The sequence below is a fragment of the Aspergillus tanneri genome (genome assembly GCF_003426965.1).
Source record: "Aspergillus tanneri strain NIH1004 chromosome Unknown AapTan_1_pilon_pilon_pilon, whole genome shotgun sequence".
Taxonomy (NCBI): Eukaryota; Fungi; Ascomycota; class Eurotiomycetes; order Eurotiales; family Aspergillaceae; genus Aspergillus; species Aspergillus tanneri.
In genome coordinates, this window is record NW_022984628.1 from 1,453,980 (window position 1) to 1,469,962 (window position 15,983).

Genomic DNA, 15,983 nt, shown 5'->3' on the forward strand with positions numbered 1-15,983 from the left:
TTGTGATGTTTTCATTGTGGCTTTTCTAATCTTGTGGTTGACCTGAAAACTAGATGATAGCGGGCGTCAGGTGGTCAGGTATATTATAGGGTCATTAAAATTCCAATGCACAGACAATGGCTTGTTTACTATGTATGGCCTGCAAATGTGTACACTTGCTTCAGACAATTTGTCACTCAAAAATCGTTTAATTCCCATCAGTTTTCTGCTAGCATCCAGAAGGGTACAGTAGCAGTGGCTCTAGAAAATTAACTCCGTATAGGAACATATGTACAACCGAACAAAACAAAATCTGTTCGACTTTTCTGTCTCTTTAGTCTAACTGTTTAATTAGAAGGGGATAGATAATCTCCTACTTATTTCCTATTATATCCAACAACCAATAAGCGCCCAGTTTCACGTCTATTAGTTCTTTTTCTTCCCCTTGGGCACCCGACAAAGCCAATACAGAAACACCGCGGCGCTGATATTGAAGACAACGTACACCCACACCAATCCGAAGTCTCTCCACCGCGTCGAAAAGTCAATACTGACTGTCTTCAAGAAGTCGTTGGTATTGGTTACACTGCAGAATTGGCAGTTCTCGGCGCCCCGAGCATCCGGGTTCATGAGTTCGCCCCCATAAGAGGCCATGTATGCCTCGAGGTATTCGAAGCAGGTCTGGTTTGGCGGAGCCGAGAAGGAAAGGAGTTCGTTCGTGGCACAGTGCATTGGGGCGTTACCCAGACTGGCGGACAACAGGCCTGAAGTGACGTAGGTAAAGGGGTTCACGCGGTACATAAAGATCCAGAAGCGGGGGAGAGCGTTAGGACCAGCGAGAATACCGCAGAAGGCATACAGCATGATGCTGAGGATGTTGGCGAGGGCGGACGCCAGCTCGTCACTCTCGACTCCAGCAATGAGCATGTGCGCCATGGAACTCGCGAAGAGGAACAGAACCCAGATGATTAGGAATACTAGCATGCTGCGCGAGTGTACGGTTCCTGTGTATTCGGCGTTGCGGTAGAGACCGATGGGGTAAAACCATACTAGGAAGCACAGGACGGCTAGGATCTAGTTTGTGAGATTGTCCGTTAGTTTGTCGTTCGAGAGAGAGAGCGACTTGCACCTAGGGTGAAATGGTCTTACCGAGTTCCATGCGATTTCAACGGCAATGTTCGATAAGGCAAATGCCTGCCATGCATAGGTCTTGGACTGGCGCTCGCGTGCTTCATACAGCGTGCGTTGGGTGACGAATACCGGGATGATCTGGAACATCATTTGGATCACAATAAAGAAGAAAATCAGAATACCAAACATTTGGTTCTGTAGGCCTTGGATGGTGTTGTCACTCTTAAAAAAGGAGAATCCGATGAATAGAGACTGGCGCGTAACAGTTAGTCCTGTGCCAATCTAGAGGAATTTTTCAAACCTACACAAACCACAGTAAGCAGAGCTTTGGAGTAGATATAGGACGGAGTCCGCCAATATTGTTGGAAAACGCGCAGCCCAACTTGGTACAATTGCGTTGTAAGGGGTGCAGCAAATTCCTGATAGCTGGATTTGTCGTTTGGGTCAGACACTGCTGAAGGGGAATTGACAAGTTCTTTTAAACTGGCAAGCTCTGTACGGACTTCCTGATATTCCTTGCTATTGCGCCAAACTGAAGGCCAATCGATTTCCGTATGGGAGCCTGGTGCAGCACCTATCACTTCCAGCATATATTCAGCCGGGTTCGCACCTGGCGGGCAAGCTGGGCCGCCGTTGCGGACAAAATAATCTACTAACGTTTGGGAGTTTCTCCCAATTTCGCCGAAGTAAACCGTTTTGCCTCCTGTGGCCAGAAGAAGTAGTCTATCGAAGCGCTGGAAGAGCATTGCAGAGGGTTGATGGATGGTACACAGAATGGCTTGGCCGTTGCGAGTTAGCTTCTCCATGAGGTTACAGATTGACCATGACGTTTGACTGTCCAGACCGGAGGTTGGTTCATCAAGAAAGAAAAGCAGTTTCGGGCGAGCAGCGAGCTCCACACCAATTGTCAAGCGCTTGCGCTGTTCCACGTTGAGACCTTCTCCAGGAACTCCAACTATAGCGTCTGCATATTCGTCCATATTAAGGAGACTAATAACCTTATTTACGTAGTCCAGTTTTTCTTGGCGAGTGAAATGACTTGGCTGTCGGAGAAGAGCACTAAATTCAAGGGCCTCACGGACGGTGGATGTATGGAGATGCAAGTCCTGTTGCTGTACGTATCCCGTTTTGCGCTGGAATGATTCATCACGTTGTCGACCGTCGACGAGCATGTCACCGGAGATAACCCCAACTGTAGTGCGGCTGGCGAGTACGTCAAGGAGAGTGGTTTTGCCCGCTCCAGAAACACCCTGGAATTGCTGGAATTAGTATTGTCCATAACCTCGGAAGGGAGAGCAGTGAGACCAGAAAATCATACCATTAGTGCAGTTAATGTGCCCGGCTTAATCCACCCATCAACATTGTCCAGGATCCGTCGAGGTTCGTTCTTGATCTTGATGTCATAACATACGTTTTCCCAATGGAAAATGGAGACTTGCTGGTCGACATCGGCATCCGAGTCCACGCTATTGTCATGTTTCTCATGCTGAACACTGGGGGAGCCTGACTGTTCCTCGTCAAGCTGCGATCGTTTCGCCTTGGATTTGTGTGCCTTGCCACGCCGAAATACAAGGACTTCTCCTTTAGAACGCTCAGAGGCTACCAACTCTGACATCACTAGATGGCAAAAACCAAGAAAGACGGTGAAAGCAATAATAATACCAAAATTACGCCAACGGTGGCTGTTAAAATAGTGGTAGGAACTCTGGACAAATGCTGTGCCGCTGACAGTATTCAAACCGGGAAGAGAGCCTGCTGTAGAACAGACACGTTGATCTGGAGAAACGTTCTCATACCCAGGCCCAGATGGAACGAACGAGGCACACGGGAATTCACGTCCGTGGAATTCGTTAACCATTACAGATTCAAACCCATAGGATATGGGGTTTATGTAACGAATCCACTGAGCCCAACCACGCATGTATGCCACGGGTAGTGCAAAGCCGGTATATAAGACTAGACCCATCATAATAATACCCGAAGGAGCTAGAGCCTGAGCAATGGTCTTGGTCACTGAGGCAAAGAGACGGAAAAACATAGACATTGACATCATTATAAAGAACGAGAGTAGTAGGTAGAAGAAGAACGGCCCAGGTTCTCGACGAAGGTGGCCCATGAAGTATAGGGTCGTGTTCACCAACAGCGTGTTGGTGATCTTGTATGGCATGTCAACAATGATCGAAGCGATTGCCTCGGCGCTCGGATGATATAGTGCATACCGATTGTGCTTTTCCACAATCTGTCGTTTCGCATAAAGTGACAGGATTTCAAGTAAGCTTGCAAAAGCATTCATCACAACCATCAAGAATAGCAGGGCACCCCGTGAAAAAAAGGAGGTTGTGTCGTTCGCAAGATTATAGAAGACACTGGAAATAATCAATGCTTCAAAGAAATTTCCAATTAGCATGGCAAGCGTGACACTGGGGTCATTTTTTAGCTGTCGTACCCCACGCCACAAGCACAATTTAATTTGACTCCAGTAGGAAAGGGTATACGGTGACTTTTGGCGTTGATTGGAGGATTTTTCAATTGCTCTTAATTGAGCAAATTGCTCGAGGTCAGATCCTCCAAACGGGTGATCCCCAGCATACTCTTCGATCTGGAGCAAAAGCTCCTGACGCTCGGGACTATCTTTCCATCTCTGAGCAAATTCATCAGCTGTTCGTGGCACCAGGTGTTCATATCCTGGTTTGATCACTCGCTCCACAGGGTTCGTCATTGAGGTGAGGAAGTCAGCCGTGGTTTGTGAATCAGGGCACTGGAAGCCAAGTCGTTCGAAGTATGCTTTGGCTTCATCAGCCTTGCCGAAATATATCTGTCGCCCTTCGTACAAGACTGTTACTTTGTGGAATAACTACCCAGTGGTTAGGATGGACTTGGATATCATATATTTGTCTCTTCACATACTTCATAGGCTGCCTGAGGAGCCTGGTAGATGGCAATGCACGAAGTCGTCCCAAAAACATCACTCTGCGTGCGCAGGGTCTTGCAAAACTCGACAGCGTTGGCACTATCCAAGCCTCGCGTACTGTTATCCCAGCATTGCAATGGGGCATAGCTTAGTGAGGCTTCAGCGATCGTCACGCGCTTTCTCTCTCCTCCACTGACTCCTCGGACAAAATCATTGCCTACCCGAGTGTTGATAGTGTGACTTATACCAAACATGGCCATAATAACATCACGCAGATGGATAGCGTATTCCTCACGGCTGACGCCTGCAGGGATCTGGTAGGGAGTGCGGGCAAGTGCAGCGAAGTAAAGCGTATCACCCACGGAAAGCATGGGAAAATGCGTGTCGACTTCTGCGGTATAGATGGCCTCCCCTCGAAACGAAGTAGACATCTGTTGTGGAGTAATACCATGGTAGTTGATATACGAAGACGGGTGAACTTGGAAGCCATGTGTGTCGCCAGCGATTGTCTTCAGTAGCGTCGAACAGCCTGATCCAGGAGGGCCCAAAGCGCATAGCTGCTCCCCAGGGAGGACCAGTCCATCGAGATCTCGAAGAATATCGACCTTATGTTTCTGCTTTCCACTGAAAAAGCGAAGGGCCATGGACGGTAGCTTAAGAAAGGCATTGCCAACGCTCATTTGATAATCGGTAGCAGTACCATAGCCATACACGTTCAGGTTCTTAAAAGCGACCCCCACCACCCTTGGCTGCGAATTGCCCTCTGCCTTATAGCGCACATTATAAAATGCCTTCGCCCAGGATCTAGCGTTGAACTCTAGATTTTTGGGGTCCAGCTGTTTTCCAGGATTCGCACCGAACAGGGGTTGTTGGTGTTGAGACTTGGTTGACCTGTTTGTGAACTCACGAGCTAGCTTGAGCACTTCCTGTTCTTTGCGAGATTCACTATCCTCAGATATATCTGGGTCCAGCTTCAGCTCATGCCCTCCTTCGGTATGGTGGGCTTGAGTGGTGGAGGCCATTGTTTCATCCGACAAGCTGTTATTGGATGGGGCTATGGAAGCCGTGGGATGGACTGGTGGGACCAGTATTATTTCCTGAGAGTGATATCGTAGGCAAAAGGATAGGCTGAGGTTAATCGACCGAAAAGAATGTGAACGGCAAAGGATCAATCCTCCAGATCATATATGTACTATACGTCTTTCGGAGCCGGCGATTGGCGTTCCCGGGAATACGAGAGAAACCAAAAATAATAACAATAAGGGGACCCATCTGGGCTAGTGGGATGCAGACAGCCAAGAAGCCAGAAATTGGACCGGAAGAAACAAATGAAGGAGAGACAAATAAGTGGGTGAAGAAGAAGACCAGGAGGGTGGAGGGGATTTGATACCAGTGATCACCCGATGCCGAATTGGGAGCCCGAAGAGCAGGGGCCAGAGAATGGCGAAAAAAATAACAATACGAGGGTGACAATTCTGCTGTCGGAATTCCATTACTCATGCCAAGTCAACGGCTCTCTTGCACATCCGATTCCGACTTCTTGGGCAATCGTCTTGGTGATGAGTCTATTTCCGTCATATTAGGAGTCCATGATACATGACTTTACATACATACAATAATAATAATAATAATACATCGACGTGCTCCAGCTTCGTCACGCTAGCTCGTCGCCGAGCAGCTAATTCAGCAACTTGAGTACCAGCTCATATGTTCCCAGCGTGATCGCAGCCGAAGGGACAGTGCGGATCAGATGGGCGGTTAATCCTCCGTACAAGGCGGCGACGCCCTCTTCTTTGACCATCAGCCGGAGGCACTGCATAACTCCCGTATATTTCGGGTGGCCATCCGCCATCGGGGCTTGTCGTAGCCGAGTCCGAAGCACCTATAGAGCAACCGTCTGTTAGTTGTTGGAACTGGTCCGAACCTAGTAAGAGACTCACCTCGTGTGGGTAAGCAATTAACACGGCAATCAGCTTGGAAAGGCCCGCAGCACCACTAAGAACAAGCCCTTGGACTAGTTCGCTGTTCTTAGCCTTGTCCTTTAACTTGGTCTGGTTCGCGAGCATGACCTTGATCCGCTCGTATGACGCAAGATGCAAAGTCGTCTCGATCACGCCGAGATAGCTAGCCGCAAGACCCCGATATAGTCCCCTCACACCTTCTTGCCGGATGACCTGTTTTACACAATCATAGCTGTTCTTGTATCGCGGTTGCTCGCCGCTATGCAAATGTGATTTATCAAGCTGAAGTCGTGTTTTGACCAGCCATATTGGATTTGTTGCTGTCCCCGTCACGATACCCGCTGTAGCCGCCGAAAGAGCATGTACTGACGTGGAGTCGGCGTCATAGCCAAGGAGGCCCGGATAGAGTCGCTTGCAGTTCCCATACGCGTAGAACTTTACGGCAGTGGCGGGTACAACGCCCGTAAGGCTTGGCCCAAGACCCCGAAATAAGCTGCGCCAGCCTTCGACCCGGTGTATGGAGAAGAGAATGTCGAATGTTTCGCGGAAATGGAGAAGGAAGGATCGTGGGAGAGATACTCGAGTGTGGGGGGAAGGAGTTGAGGCAGCAGACTTGAGTTGCGAGCGATAGAAGTCGGACTGTAATCGGGTTCTGAGCACGTCTAAGGGCGACGTAAGGAGCGCCGTGACCATTCCACCAGAGCTGTCAGGACTTGGATTAGCATTACCCGGGCGATATCTGGGAACCATCAAAATACTCACGCGCCAGCTATGAAATGTGCAGAAGGACTAGATGCCTTAAGGACATGCGATGTAATTTTGTTATCCGATGCAGCCGTTTCTGCGAAGGTCTTTCGAGTCGAACCATTATCGATATCTTTTCGGAGTGCCTGCATCTCCGGGCGTGACGAGATGAGACGAGACGGGATGGGGGGATAGAGGGAAAAGTGATTAGATTAGGACCCGTTGCGAAGAATCAAGACAATCACAGTACGCTAATCCCTTGTTATCATAGCACACGTAACGCAAAGAGAGGATCTTAAAACTTTGTTGGACAGAGTCGGGGAAGTTTAGGATTTGATTTCTTGCGCCAAGAAAACGCCGCCAGGGACGCTGCCTCCAGCGTTCTGGATTTTTTTTTTTTTGGCCAAGCCTATACCGGAGAGAGGATCTTCCGCCCCGACCATCGGCTCCACTGGCAACGATCTAATTATCTAGTTACTAGAACTGTCAGCTATCCTCACTCCATCACGATGCTGGCCCCGTCCAGATTTCTGTTTTGGAGGGAATGACTCTCCAGCACCATCCACACCAACTTCGGTCCTGCCCCTCTTCTTCTCGCATCAGGTACTGCCCTGTTTCTCGTTCGTCCTCGTGTTCAACCACGCAGGCGCCGACGGTGACTCTTTTCTTAGCCTTTTGTTTCACGACGCCACCTATTCCAATAATTTCCTGTCTGAAGTATCCGGGTTCCTCCTCGTCGCGATTTTCTCCTCGGTCACTCGAATGGTTATGGGACCTACGAGGTCCGTATCCAATGTCATAAAAGTGGTCGAAGAAGCTCCCCGCGGATTCGTCCGCTTCACATTCCACTTCCATTTCGATTTCTTGGGCGGCCAGACATTCCTCTCCGCGACCGCATTTGACCCCCTGGCATCCTTCACCAATCCCAGTCCCTAGACCACCAAGATAAGTACTGTAGCGGGTACGCCAAGTCCATACTCGGCGGTAGGTAGTGTCATTGCTGCGTAATCGCTGCCCACATTGATGGCAGAGCCAAAATGCTTCGACGCATGAACATGGAGTACGTAAAAATACGGGTGCCGTAAAGCTAGATGGATCGAGTGATAACGGTGTTTGAGGGTCGTGATGGAGCGAGTCGATCGGAGATGGGACTAGAAAATCGGCCAATGGTGCCGTACGGCAGGTGGTGCAAAGACGACGGATACGATTTTTAAGCATGCTACTTGTCGCAGGCTTGGCCGTGCAGTTCTGGACAGGTACCATTAGTATGTAGTGCTATAGTGGCACGGGAACGGGTGGGCGGTACCCGACACACGACCTTCGAGCATCTTCGGCACTCCGCTACCATATCCCGGGCACATTTTGATATTTTGCCACTAGTGAGGCGCCCGGAATGCATGGCCCCCTGGCTCAGGAGTCGGAGCACGGACTTGACGCTGTCAGGTATAGCAGTTCCACTCTTCAACAAGTCCACTAATGTTTCGACGTATTCATTCTCACAACGGAGGGTCTGTTTCATCAGTTGCTGGCGATACGGCGACAAGTTGGCATGGAATTGGCGGCATGTTTGGGTCAAGGAGACTAGGGTGTTTAAATCCACTAGCTGGGCAATTTCTTTGACAATTCTGATCGCTTGGTTAGCGCGACGGGGTTGAAGCAATCATCTCTAGTTTAAGGGTTTACAAACGGGTAGCAGCTCAAAGCAGCGGAAAATGTGTTGTGATTTGGAGCATCCCTTTCCGATGTTGACGGACGAGCATCGTATGCTGATTCGGTGGAAGCGCCGTCGTCGGTCTCCATATCCGCAGAGCAAGACGACGAGTCAGAATTGCGACGCCCCGGCTTTGATAAGGCAGTGGAAGGCTTCCCAGACTCTCCATACGGATGGACTAAGGGATTCGGGTACTTTGAATAGTGACACTTGTTAATTGTGTCGTGATCAAGGTCAACAAACACCACCATTTTGCTGGACTGTGAAGGGGAAAGACGAGGTTCAATAGGTGTCTCAATATCCAGGCAACCAGCAAAAACAGGAGGTTTGCATCGGATGGTAAATTGCAGAATTCCAATATGCAGAGTGAAATCAGCAGGGTATTTCCATATTTTTTTATTTTATTTTATTTTTCTCCCAAAATGATAATTATGATACTGTACTGCACAGAGTATGTCTACGATCGCTGTGAGATAACGTGTTGAGAAAGCTCCACTCTCCGTGGTAGGTGCGGGGGACACGATGGACAATGTCGGCTATCAAGAAGCCGATGGCGATTCTTCTGGGTCGGGTCTGTAAGGAGGTCGTGTCCAATGGGTTCCGGGTGGGAATGGATGGGGAATAGGAGAAGCAGAAGCTGAACGAGCAGTAGTTCTTGAACCTCCGTTACTCTGCTTCTTCTGCTTCTTCTTTGTCTATCTTATCATGATAGATCGATTGGATCGATCCAATTAATATAATTAATCACTTATCAGATCACCTGATCCTGGAGTTATGGGATGACGCCATTATTAAAACGGAATAGCGCCCGCTCTATCCTGATCGAGAAAGTCACTTGATCGGAGATGGCGCTTTTCTCCGGATTTTGTAATCCACCATCTCCAACTTCAGCTTCCCAGTCTGCGTTGAGGACGTGTGCCATGGATGTAGATCATTGTCCTAACCCGGGGTCCTGTGCACCGGGCGCTCCATTCCGTCTATTTCTTCGCAGTCAAATGAAATACACAAAGGTGGATGGATATTACGGTACTAACTACTCTCAGTAGTTAGCTAATAATCTTGGCTTCTCCAATCTGATTGCCCCGAGTGGTAGCGGGGCAAGGGGTTTGGAACAATCTTCTAACTATGAATCACCCGAATTCCGGATTTCTCTATTTAACCCAGCTTGCTCCGTTCCCCAGATTCAACAGCAATTGGATCTTACCACAACCTACCCTTCCGCAAAGGGATCAAGCCAAAATGCCTCTTAATTCGAAGGCTGTCTACTCTCGACTCAATCCCGACTTTGCTCCATTTGCGAGTCGGAGGAGCACCGTACATAGTACGAATGGAATCGTCTCTTGTACCCAGCCTCTGGCTGCCGCTGCAGGACAGAGGATCCTCATGGAAGGAGGAAATGCTGCTGTACGTTCCTAAATAGACTTTTCTTTAACGCTACCTAAACTGATTGACCCTTGAAGGATGCAGCTGTTGCGGTGGGTACGTAGTGAATACTTGTCTCGAATAAACATAGGATTTCAAGCGACTAACCTACACATGACAATAGCCGCCGCTCTGAATATGACTGAGCCTAGCTCAACGGGAATTGGAGGAGACATGTTCTGCCTCTTCTATGACGCCAAGACGAAGAAGGTTCACTCTCTAAACGGGTCCGGTAGATATGCCGCCAATGCTACTCTCGAAAAGGTTAGAAAGGATCTGAACCTCAGTCCTGGCGAAGCGGGCGAGATTCCCATGACAAGCCCACTTGCAACAACCACCCCGGGTGCGGCTGCGGGGTGGGTTGATACGATCGAGCGATTTGGCAGCGGTAAACTGTCTCTCGAGCAAATTCTGCTTCCAGCTATTGAGCTCGGCGAAGAAGGGTTCCCGGTCTCAGAACTGTCGTCCCATTTTGTATGTCATTATAATCACTCTTTGATTTGGTGCTCTGTGAGAGTATCCTAGCCGGGAGCAAACAGCACAGTACTCTTGTTCATTAATCCAAACTGACCGGCATCCTATTCTAGTGGCACGAGGGGGAGGATCTGCTTCGCAAGGCGTCTCCAAATGCCCATGAGATGCTTAAGCCCGACCCAACAGCCGCGAATGGGTTCAGAAGCCCCCTTCCCGGAGAAATCATGAAGAACCCCCCGTTAGCTCGGACTTTCCGGACGCTCGCGGCGGAAGGTAAAAAAGGATTTTATGAAGGACGAGTGGCAGAGGAATTGGTTAAGGTTGTTCAAGGTCTAGGGGGCTACTTGACCCTGGATGATCTCAAGTATCACGCTGAAACGGGAAGCCAAAATACGGAGGCCATTTCCCTGAAGTTCACTGGGCAAGACATAATGGGCAAACAAGCCCATGGTACGGAGGGTAGAGCCAACCAGGGGGTTGAGATCTGGGAGCATCCGCCAAATGGACAGGGAATTGTCGCGCTCATGGCGTTGGGCATACTTGAAGAACTTGAGCGCACGGGAAAGATCCCGAAATTCACGGAAGCCCAGCACAACTCAGCTGAGTACCTTCATGCGGTGATTGAAAGTCTTCGCATTGCGTTTGCGGATGCTTCCTGGTGGGTCGCGGATCCCGACGAGGAAAAGGTCCCAACCAAAGAGCTCATCTCACAGACGTATCTGGTTGAGCGCGCAAAGTTGTTCAACGCCGACAAGGCTTCTGACATCATTGATCACGGTAGTCCGGCCCACAACCACTGTGATACAGTTTACTTCGCGGTAACTGACAAGGAGGGGAATGGCATATCATTTATCAACAGCAACTATGCCGGATTTGGCACAGGAATTATCCCCAAGGGCTGCGGGTTTACCTTGCAGAACCGCGGTGCCAATTTCGCTCTAATTCCAGGCCATTCCAATGCTTTGGCTCCACGGAAACGACCATATCACACAATCATCCCTGCAATGGTCACCAACGTCTCCGATGGCTCTCTGCACTCGGTCTATGGTGTTATGGGCGGTTTCATGCAGCCCCAAGGTCATGTTCAGGTTTTGCTCAACATGCTCGCCTTTAACTACCACCCACAGGCTGCGCTGGATTCCCCTCGGATCTGCGTCTCAGCCGTGCAGGCCGGATTATCCCCAGATCGCACCGTGTATGTGGAAGAAGGTATCAGTGAGCAGGCTATTACAGGTCTCAGGCAACTCGGCCATAAGATAGAGGTCCTAACGGGATGGAAGAGGGGCATGTTTGGCCGCGGACAGATTATCCGCTGTCACTACGATGATGGGAAATTGATCTATAGCGCAGGGAGCGACCCAAGGGGCGATGGGATGGCCGTTCCTGTTCTATGATTCTGCTAGGATGGTATAGGGCTCATAATCCGGACTAACCTGATCTTTGGAGATTCTTTGAACCTTGACTTTGAAAAGAATAATTGATTTCCTTGACAACATTTGATGGTCGTAGGATGAATGGATATACTTGACTCTGCTCAACATCCCAACCATTAGTGATGTTACAGGAAAATGGACGCAGGCTATGATAGAGATATAACGAAACGACATGATTTCAAACATGACAGGTGCAAAGCTAAATGGCAGCATCAATAATATGGAACAAATAGAACACAAGCGCAGAGGGAAAGAATCATTAGTAAACACCACCTTGCCATGCTCGCTGCCTACTATGCTAATGCTATATAACCCGCTTAGATGCATGGATCGACTTTGGAATAATCAACATTAAAAAACACAGGGAAAGAAAACAACGAAAAAATAAATAAAATCTATAATGTAATGCAGATACTGGCAAAGCAAGCAACCACAAACTGAAACTAGATCAATGGGCAGCAATAGCGGACTTGAACATGTCTTTTAATTTCGAACCTCCACGCGACGGAGATGGATCTCGGCGATGTCGGTGGGTACGACGACGTTCTTCTCCACTGCGATGATGACGGCGACTGTCGGATTCCTCTTTTACTTTGCCTTTATCTTCTTGTTCTCGCTCTTGTTCTTGCTCTTCCACTTTTCGTCGGGCTCGTCGGGGCTCACGTCGAGCTTGCTCGTCCTCTTCGCCACGATGGGAACCGCTGGACCGTTCGCTGGAGCCATGTTTCTCGGACGAATGCCGATGGCTGTGAGAGTGGCTAGTCGAAGATCGTCGATGAGAGTCGACGATGTTCGCGGAGGCTTTGGCGCCGTTGATCCTGAGTAAGGGCCCATTTTCGGATTTGCCCGTGGTCATGTACTTAAGGAAAGCCCTTGGTTTTTGTGCCGCTGGCTGGGCATGTCTCGAGGAAGATCCTGACTTTCTTTCACGGTCACGGTCGCGGTCTCCTCTTCGTTCGCGGCTGCCTGAGTTCTCTGAAGTGCGGTGATGGGACCGAGGTTGGTCTCGTTCAGGCTCCCTTTCTAGCACAGCTCGCTGCTCCGTTCGCTCTACTCGTTCCCCTCGTCGGGTTTCTCTCTCGCGCCCCTTGTCCGTAGTGTAGGCTTTCTCCTTCTGCTTGACCTTTTCCTCGTGCTGTCTTTTGGCTTCGTCCAGTGTTCTGGCCCAACGATTCGTAAATAGGCCCCGGTCGCTCTTTTGTCGCTGCATGTGCGCCGATCGGTGCTCTTCGGATGAGCTCTTGGACGGGCGTCTCTCGCGTTCCAAATTGGGGGAGCGCTTCTTTCTCCTTTTCGAGCCATGTTTTCCTAACACGGCCGGTGCTACCAGAGCCGTGCCTGCGAGAACCGCGGCTTCCAAAGGGATATCCTTGGAGGACTCGACAGCTTCGGAGTCTTCGGGAAGTTCTCTTGCACCTGTTTGTTCTGGTGTTTCTTCAGGGATCTCTTCAGGGGCAGGCTCTTCAGTATGGGGCGCTTCAGCGACGGGCCCATCGTCAGCTGATACGGGTTCTTCGACAGGTGGATCATCGGGAGAACGCGCCTCAATCGTAGGCTCAGCAGGAAGCTCTCGATCGGTAGGTTCATCAATCGGAGTGGCATCATCGACTATTGCAGGGTCCTGTGTAGGAGCAGGCGCTTCGACAGCAGTAGGTTCTTCTGCAGCAGGCTCTTCAACAGGAGCAGGATCAGCAGGCATTTCAGTAACGGGTTCTTCCGTGGCAGGAGGTTCGACTGGAGCAGATTCTTCAGCAGGTGCAGTCTCTTCAGTAGCGGGTTCTTCAGCAGTAGACTTATTGACAGTGGGCTCATCAGCTGGAGCAGGCTCATCTGCAGGAGGTTCACTATCAGGCACCGATTGCTCCACAGCCGGCTCCTCAGTGATGGTCTCTTCCGCAGCTGGCGTAGGCTCTTCAGGGGCAGTTTTAGCGGGAGTTTCCTTGGAGGCTTCCTGCTCTTCAACGGGAGCTTCTGGAGCGTCCACCGTTTCAGCAGCAGGTTCTTCAGGAGGCTCTTCAGCAGGCGCAAATTCTTCATGAAAAACGGCCTCTTCTGGTTCCTCCATTGGAACTTTCTCGGTTTGTACTTCTGCAGGAGCCGACTCCTCGGCTGCGTCCGCAGGCTCTTCAGGAGCAGGAGCCTCGTCTAATTCTGCTTCTTTGTCCTGAAATGCGTCTTCTGCTATGACTTCCTGAGCAGCCGACTCTGGAGATGACTCTTCCTCAGCTGGAGCTTCTTCAGCGAGTGTTTCTTCAGTCTGCGGTTCCCCTGTAGCAGACTCCTCAGTATGAGGAGTTCCAGCGGGTGCTTCAGTCGGAGCTTCTTCCACGGCCGATGGGATTTCCGCGGGCGAGTCTTCAGAAGACTTTTCTTCCGTTGGTCTATCTTCCGGTGTCGCTTCTGGAGTCTCTTCCGGGGCTACTTGCTCACCAGGTGGGTCTTCGGACGCACTTTTAACTGCAGTCTCCTCCATAACTTCCTTGTCAGAGCCAGCATATGCAGCAGGAGCATCTTCGGCAGGCTTATCGAAGGGCTCATCAGCAGCTATGCCGACGTTCTCAGCCCCAGTCTGTGTATCTCCTGCCTTCTCACTCAGCTCTTCGGATAAAGGCTCCTCAGAAACGGCTTCATTAGAGTCAGCGCTTGCAGCGGCCTCTGCCTCAGGTGCATCCCCAACATTCTCCGGCTGGGCGGTTTCTTCTAATGTATCGTTCGGTGTTTCTTCGGCTGTTTCTTTGGTTGCCTGATCTTCTGCCGTCACCGGTCCTTCATCCAGTTTAGATTCATCTTCGCATCGTGCTGTTTCTTCTGGCTCAGGTAGAGATTCGTTTGTATCCCAGTCTGCTCGAGCTTCATCGGACGGTTCCTCCGCAATTTCCTTTGGTACTTCCCCAGCATCTGGTTGGGTATCCTCTGGAGATTCTGGAGTTGCAGTCTCAGCAGGCTCAGGTTCAGGCTCTGTGGTTTCTTTATCTAGGTTTTCGGAAGTAGGACTTTCCTCTTGAGCTTCTGCGTCCGCTTTCGTCGGCTTCTCTGCCGCCTCTTTCTCGGCTGACGTCTCAGCGTTGGCTTCGGGTTCCGGTGCTTGATCATCTGCTATTAGCTCTGCAGTCGATACTTCATCTTCGGGAGATCCAGCGCCCTTGGACGTCTCATCAGGACTGTTATCATCTTCTGCTGGAGGCGCGGTCTCAGCTTCTACACTTGCCTCATTCTCTTGGGTCTCGGTAGGAGGGTCGGGCGCTGCCTCAATCTCTGGGCCAGAGTCAAAATCGATCAATTCCTCCTCTTTTACGGCGTTCTCTTCTTCCTCGGCTTTAGCGTCCTCTTCTGCTTGCTTGGCAGCTGCTTCTTTTTCAGCTTCAACTTTGTCAATCGCTGCTGTAGGATCACATTCTGGGAAGTCATCCTCTATGTGTAAGGTTAGCTGACTTTGTGAACTGATATTATCTGCAAGCATACCATTCTGGGCCTCGTTGCTTTCTGTGGGGGGTTTCTGATCTTCTGCAGCCGTGTCGTCCTTATTGCCATTTGAACCGTCTTCATTCTCCGGAGGTTGCTCGGGCTCCGCGTTTTCTGCAGAAGGCTTTTCGCCCTCCTCTTTCGATTCGTTGGGAGCCTCACTAAGAGACTCTATCGATTCAGCGGGAGGAGTTGTTGCTTCAGAAGAATCTACGTGACACTTAGCTATAATTGCATATCTCCCATGAGCATATCAAAAGGCACACAAACTATGTCAGGGGCATTTTGGAGGGGCAATAGAAGACCCAAGAGGGTCGATGACACATACCTCCAGCCTCGGGAGAAGACGATGAGGCATCAACGGGCGGTGAATCTGATCCTTCTTCGGGAGCTGGATCTTGGGCTTGGACCTTTGCTGGTTTGGTGGCATTGTTGTCCTGATCCTTATTCGGCGTCAGACGATCCGAAGATGCACTATTGACAGGATAATATGAAAATTGAAGAGTATGAGGGTCGAAGGTCTGATAGTGACGCTCGATTGTCTGGTACTCAAACTTGGGGAGCTGTGCATACTGGATCGGCTGGTCCATTTTCACCCGACTCAACTACCGTTTCCGGGGCGGGATCGGAGTGGTTGCTCTCGGGGTTGGATATTAGATTGTCGCTTACAGGTAGTCGTTTATTGTTGTTGTTGTTGTTGTTGTTGTTCTTCTTTTTGCCCTTGGACCCTTTCTTACCCATGGCATCGACTTAGT

The 15,983-nt window shown here is 50.1% G+C and overlaps 5 protein-coding genes across 5 annotated transcripts; 1 reads left to right on the plus strand and 4 right to left on the minus strand.

Moving 5' to 3' along the window:
• Window positions 1-405: 405 nt before the first annotated feature.
• Window positions 406-5,043, minus strand: ATNIH1004_002502 (uncharacterized protein; the record flags this gene model as incomplete). The annotated part of the gene is made up of 5 exons (XM_033567191.1): window positions 406-1,053; window positions 1,129-1,362; window positions 1,416-2,360; window positions 2,429-3,964; window positions 4,018-5,043. The coding sequence occupies 5 exons, from the start codon at window positions 5,041-5,043 to the stop codon at window positions 406-408; spliced, it is 4,389 nt and encodes a 1,462-aa protein (XP_033429186.1).
• Window positions 5,044-5,699: 656 nt separating this feature from the next.
• ATNIH1004_002503 (putative mitochondrial carrier protein (Rim2)) lies at window positions 5,700-6,878 on the minus strand (the record flags this gene model as incomplete). The annotated part of the gene is made up of 3 exons (XM_033567192.1): window positions 5,700-5,903; window positions 5,962-6,685; window positions 6,745-6,878. 3 exons carry the CDS (start codon window positions 6,876-6,878, stop codon window positions 5,700-5,702), a joined length of 1,062 nt encoding a protein of 353 aa, XP_033429187.1.
• A 352-nt stretch (window positions 6,879-7,230) lies between these two features.
• On the minus strand, window positions 7,231-8,688 carry ATNIH1004_002504 (uncharacterized protein; the record flags this gene model as incomplete). The annotated part of the gene is made up of 3 exons (XM_033567193.1): window positions 7,231-7,974; window positions 8,033-8,351; window positions 8,414-8,688. 3 exons carry the CDS (start codon window positions 8,686-8,688, stop codon window positions 7,231-7,233), a joined length of 1,338 nt encoding a protein of 445 aa, XP_033429188.1.
• A 988-nt stretch (window positions 8,689-9,676) lies between these two features.
• On the plus strand, window positions 9,677-11,727 carry ATNIH1004_002505 (gamma-glutamyltransferase family protein; the record flags this gene model as incomplete). The annotated part of the gene is made up of 4 exons (XM_033567194.1): window positions 9,677-9,841; window positions 9,898-9,916; window positions 9,984-10,333; window positions 10,447-11,727. The coding sequence occupies 4 exons, from the start codon at window positions 9,677-9,679 to the stop codon at window positions 11,725-11,727; spliced, it is 1,815 nt and encodes a 604-aa protein (XP_033429189.1).
• Window positions 11,728-12,214: 487 nt separating this feature from the next.
• ATNIH1004_002506 (PE repeat family protein) lies at window positions 12,215-15,818 on the minus strand (the record flags this gene model as incomplete). Its single annotated transcript, XM_033567195.1, has 3 exons — window positions 12,215-15,177; window positions 15,229-15,438; window positions 15,557-15,818. 3 exons carry the CDS (start codon window positions 15,816-15,818, stop codon window positions 12,215-12,217), a joined length of 3,435 nt encoding a protein of 1,144 aa, XP_033429190.1.
• Window positions 15,819-15,983: the final 165 nt, after the last annotated feature.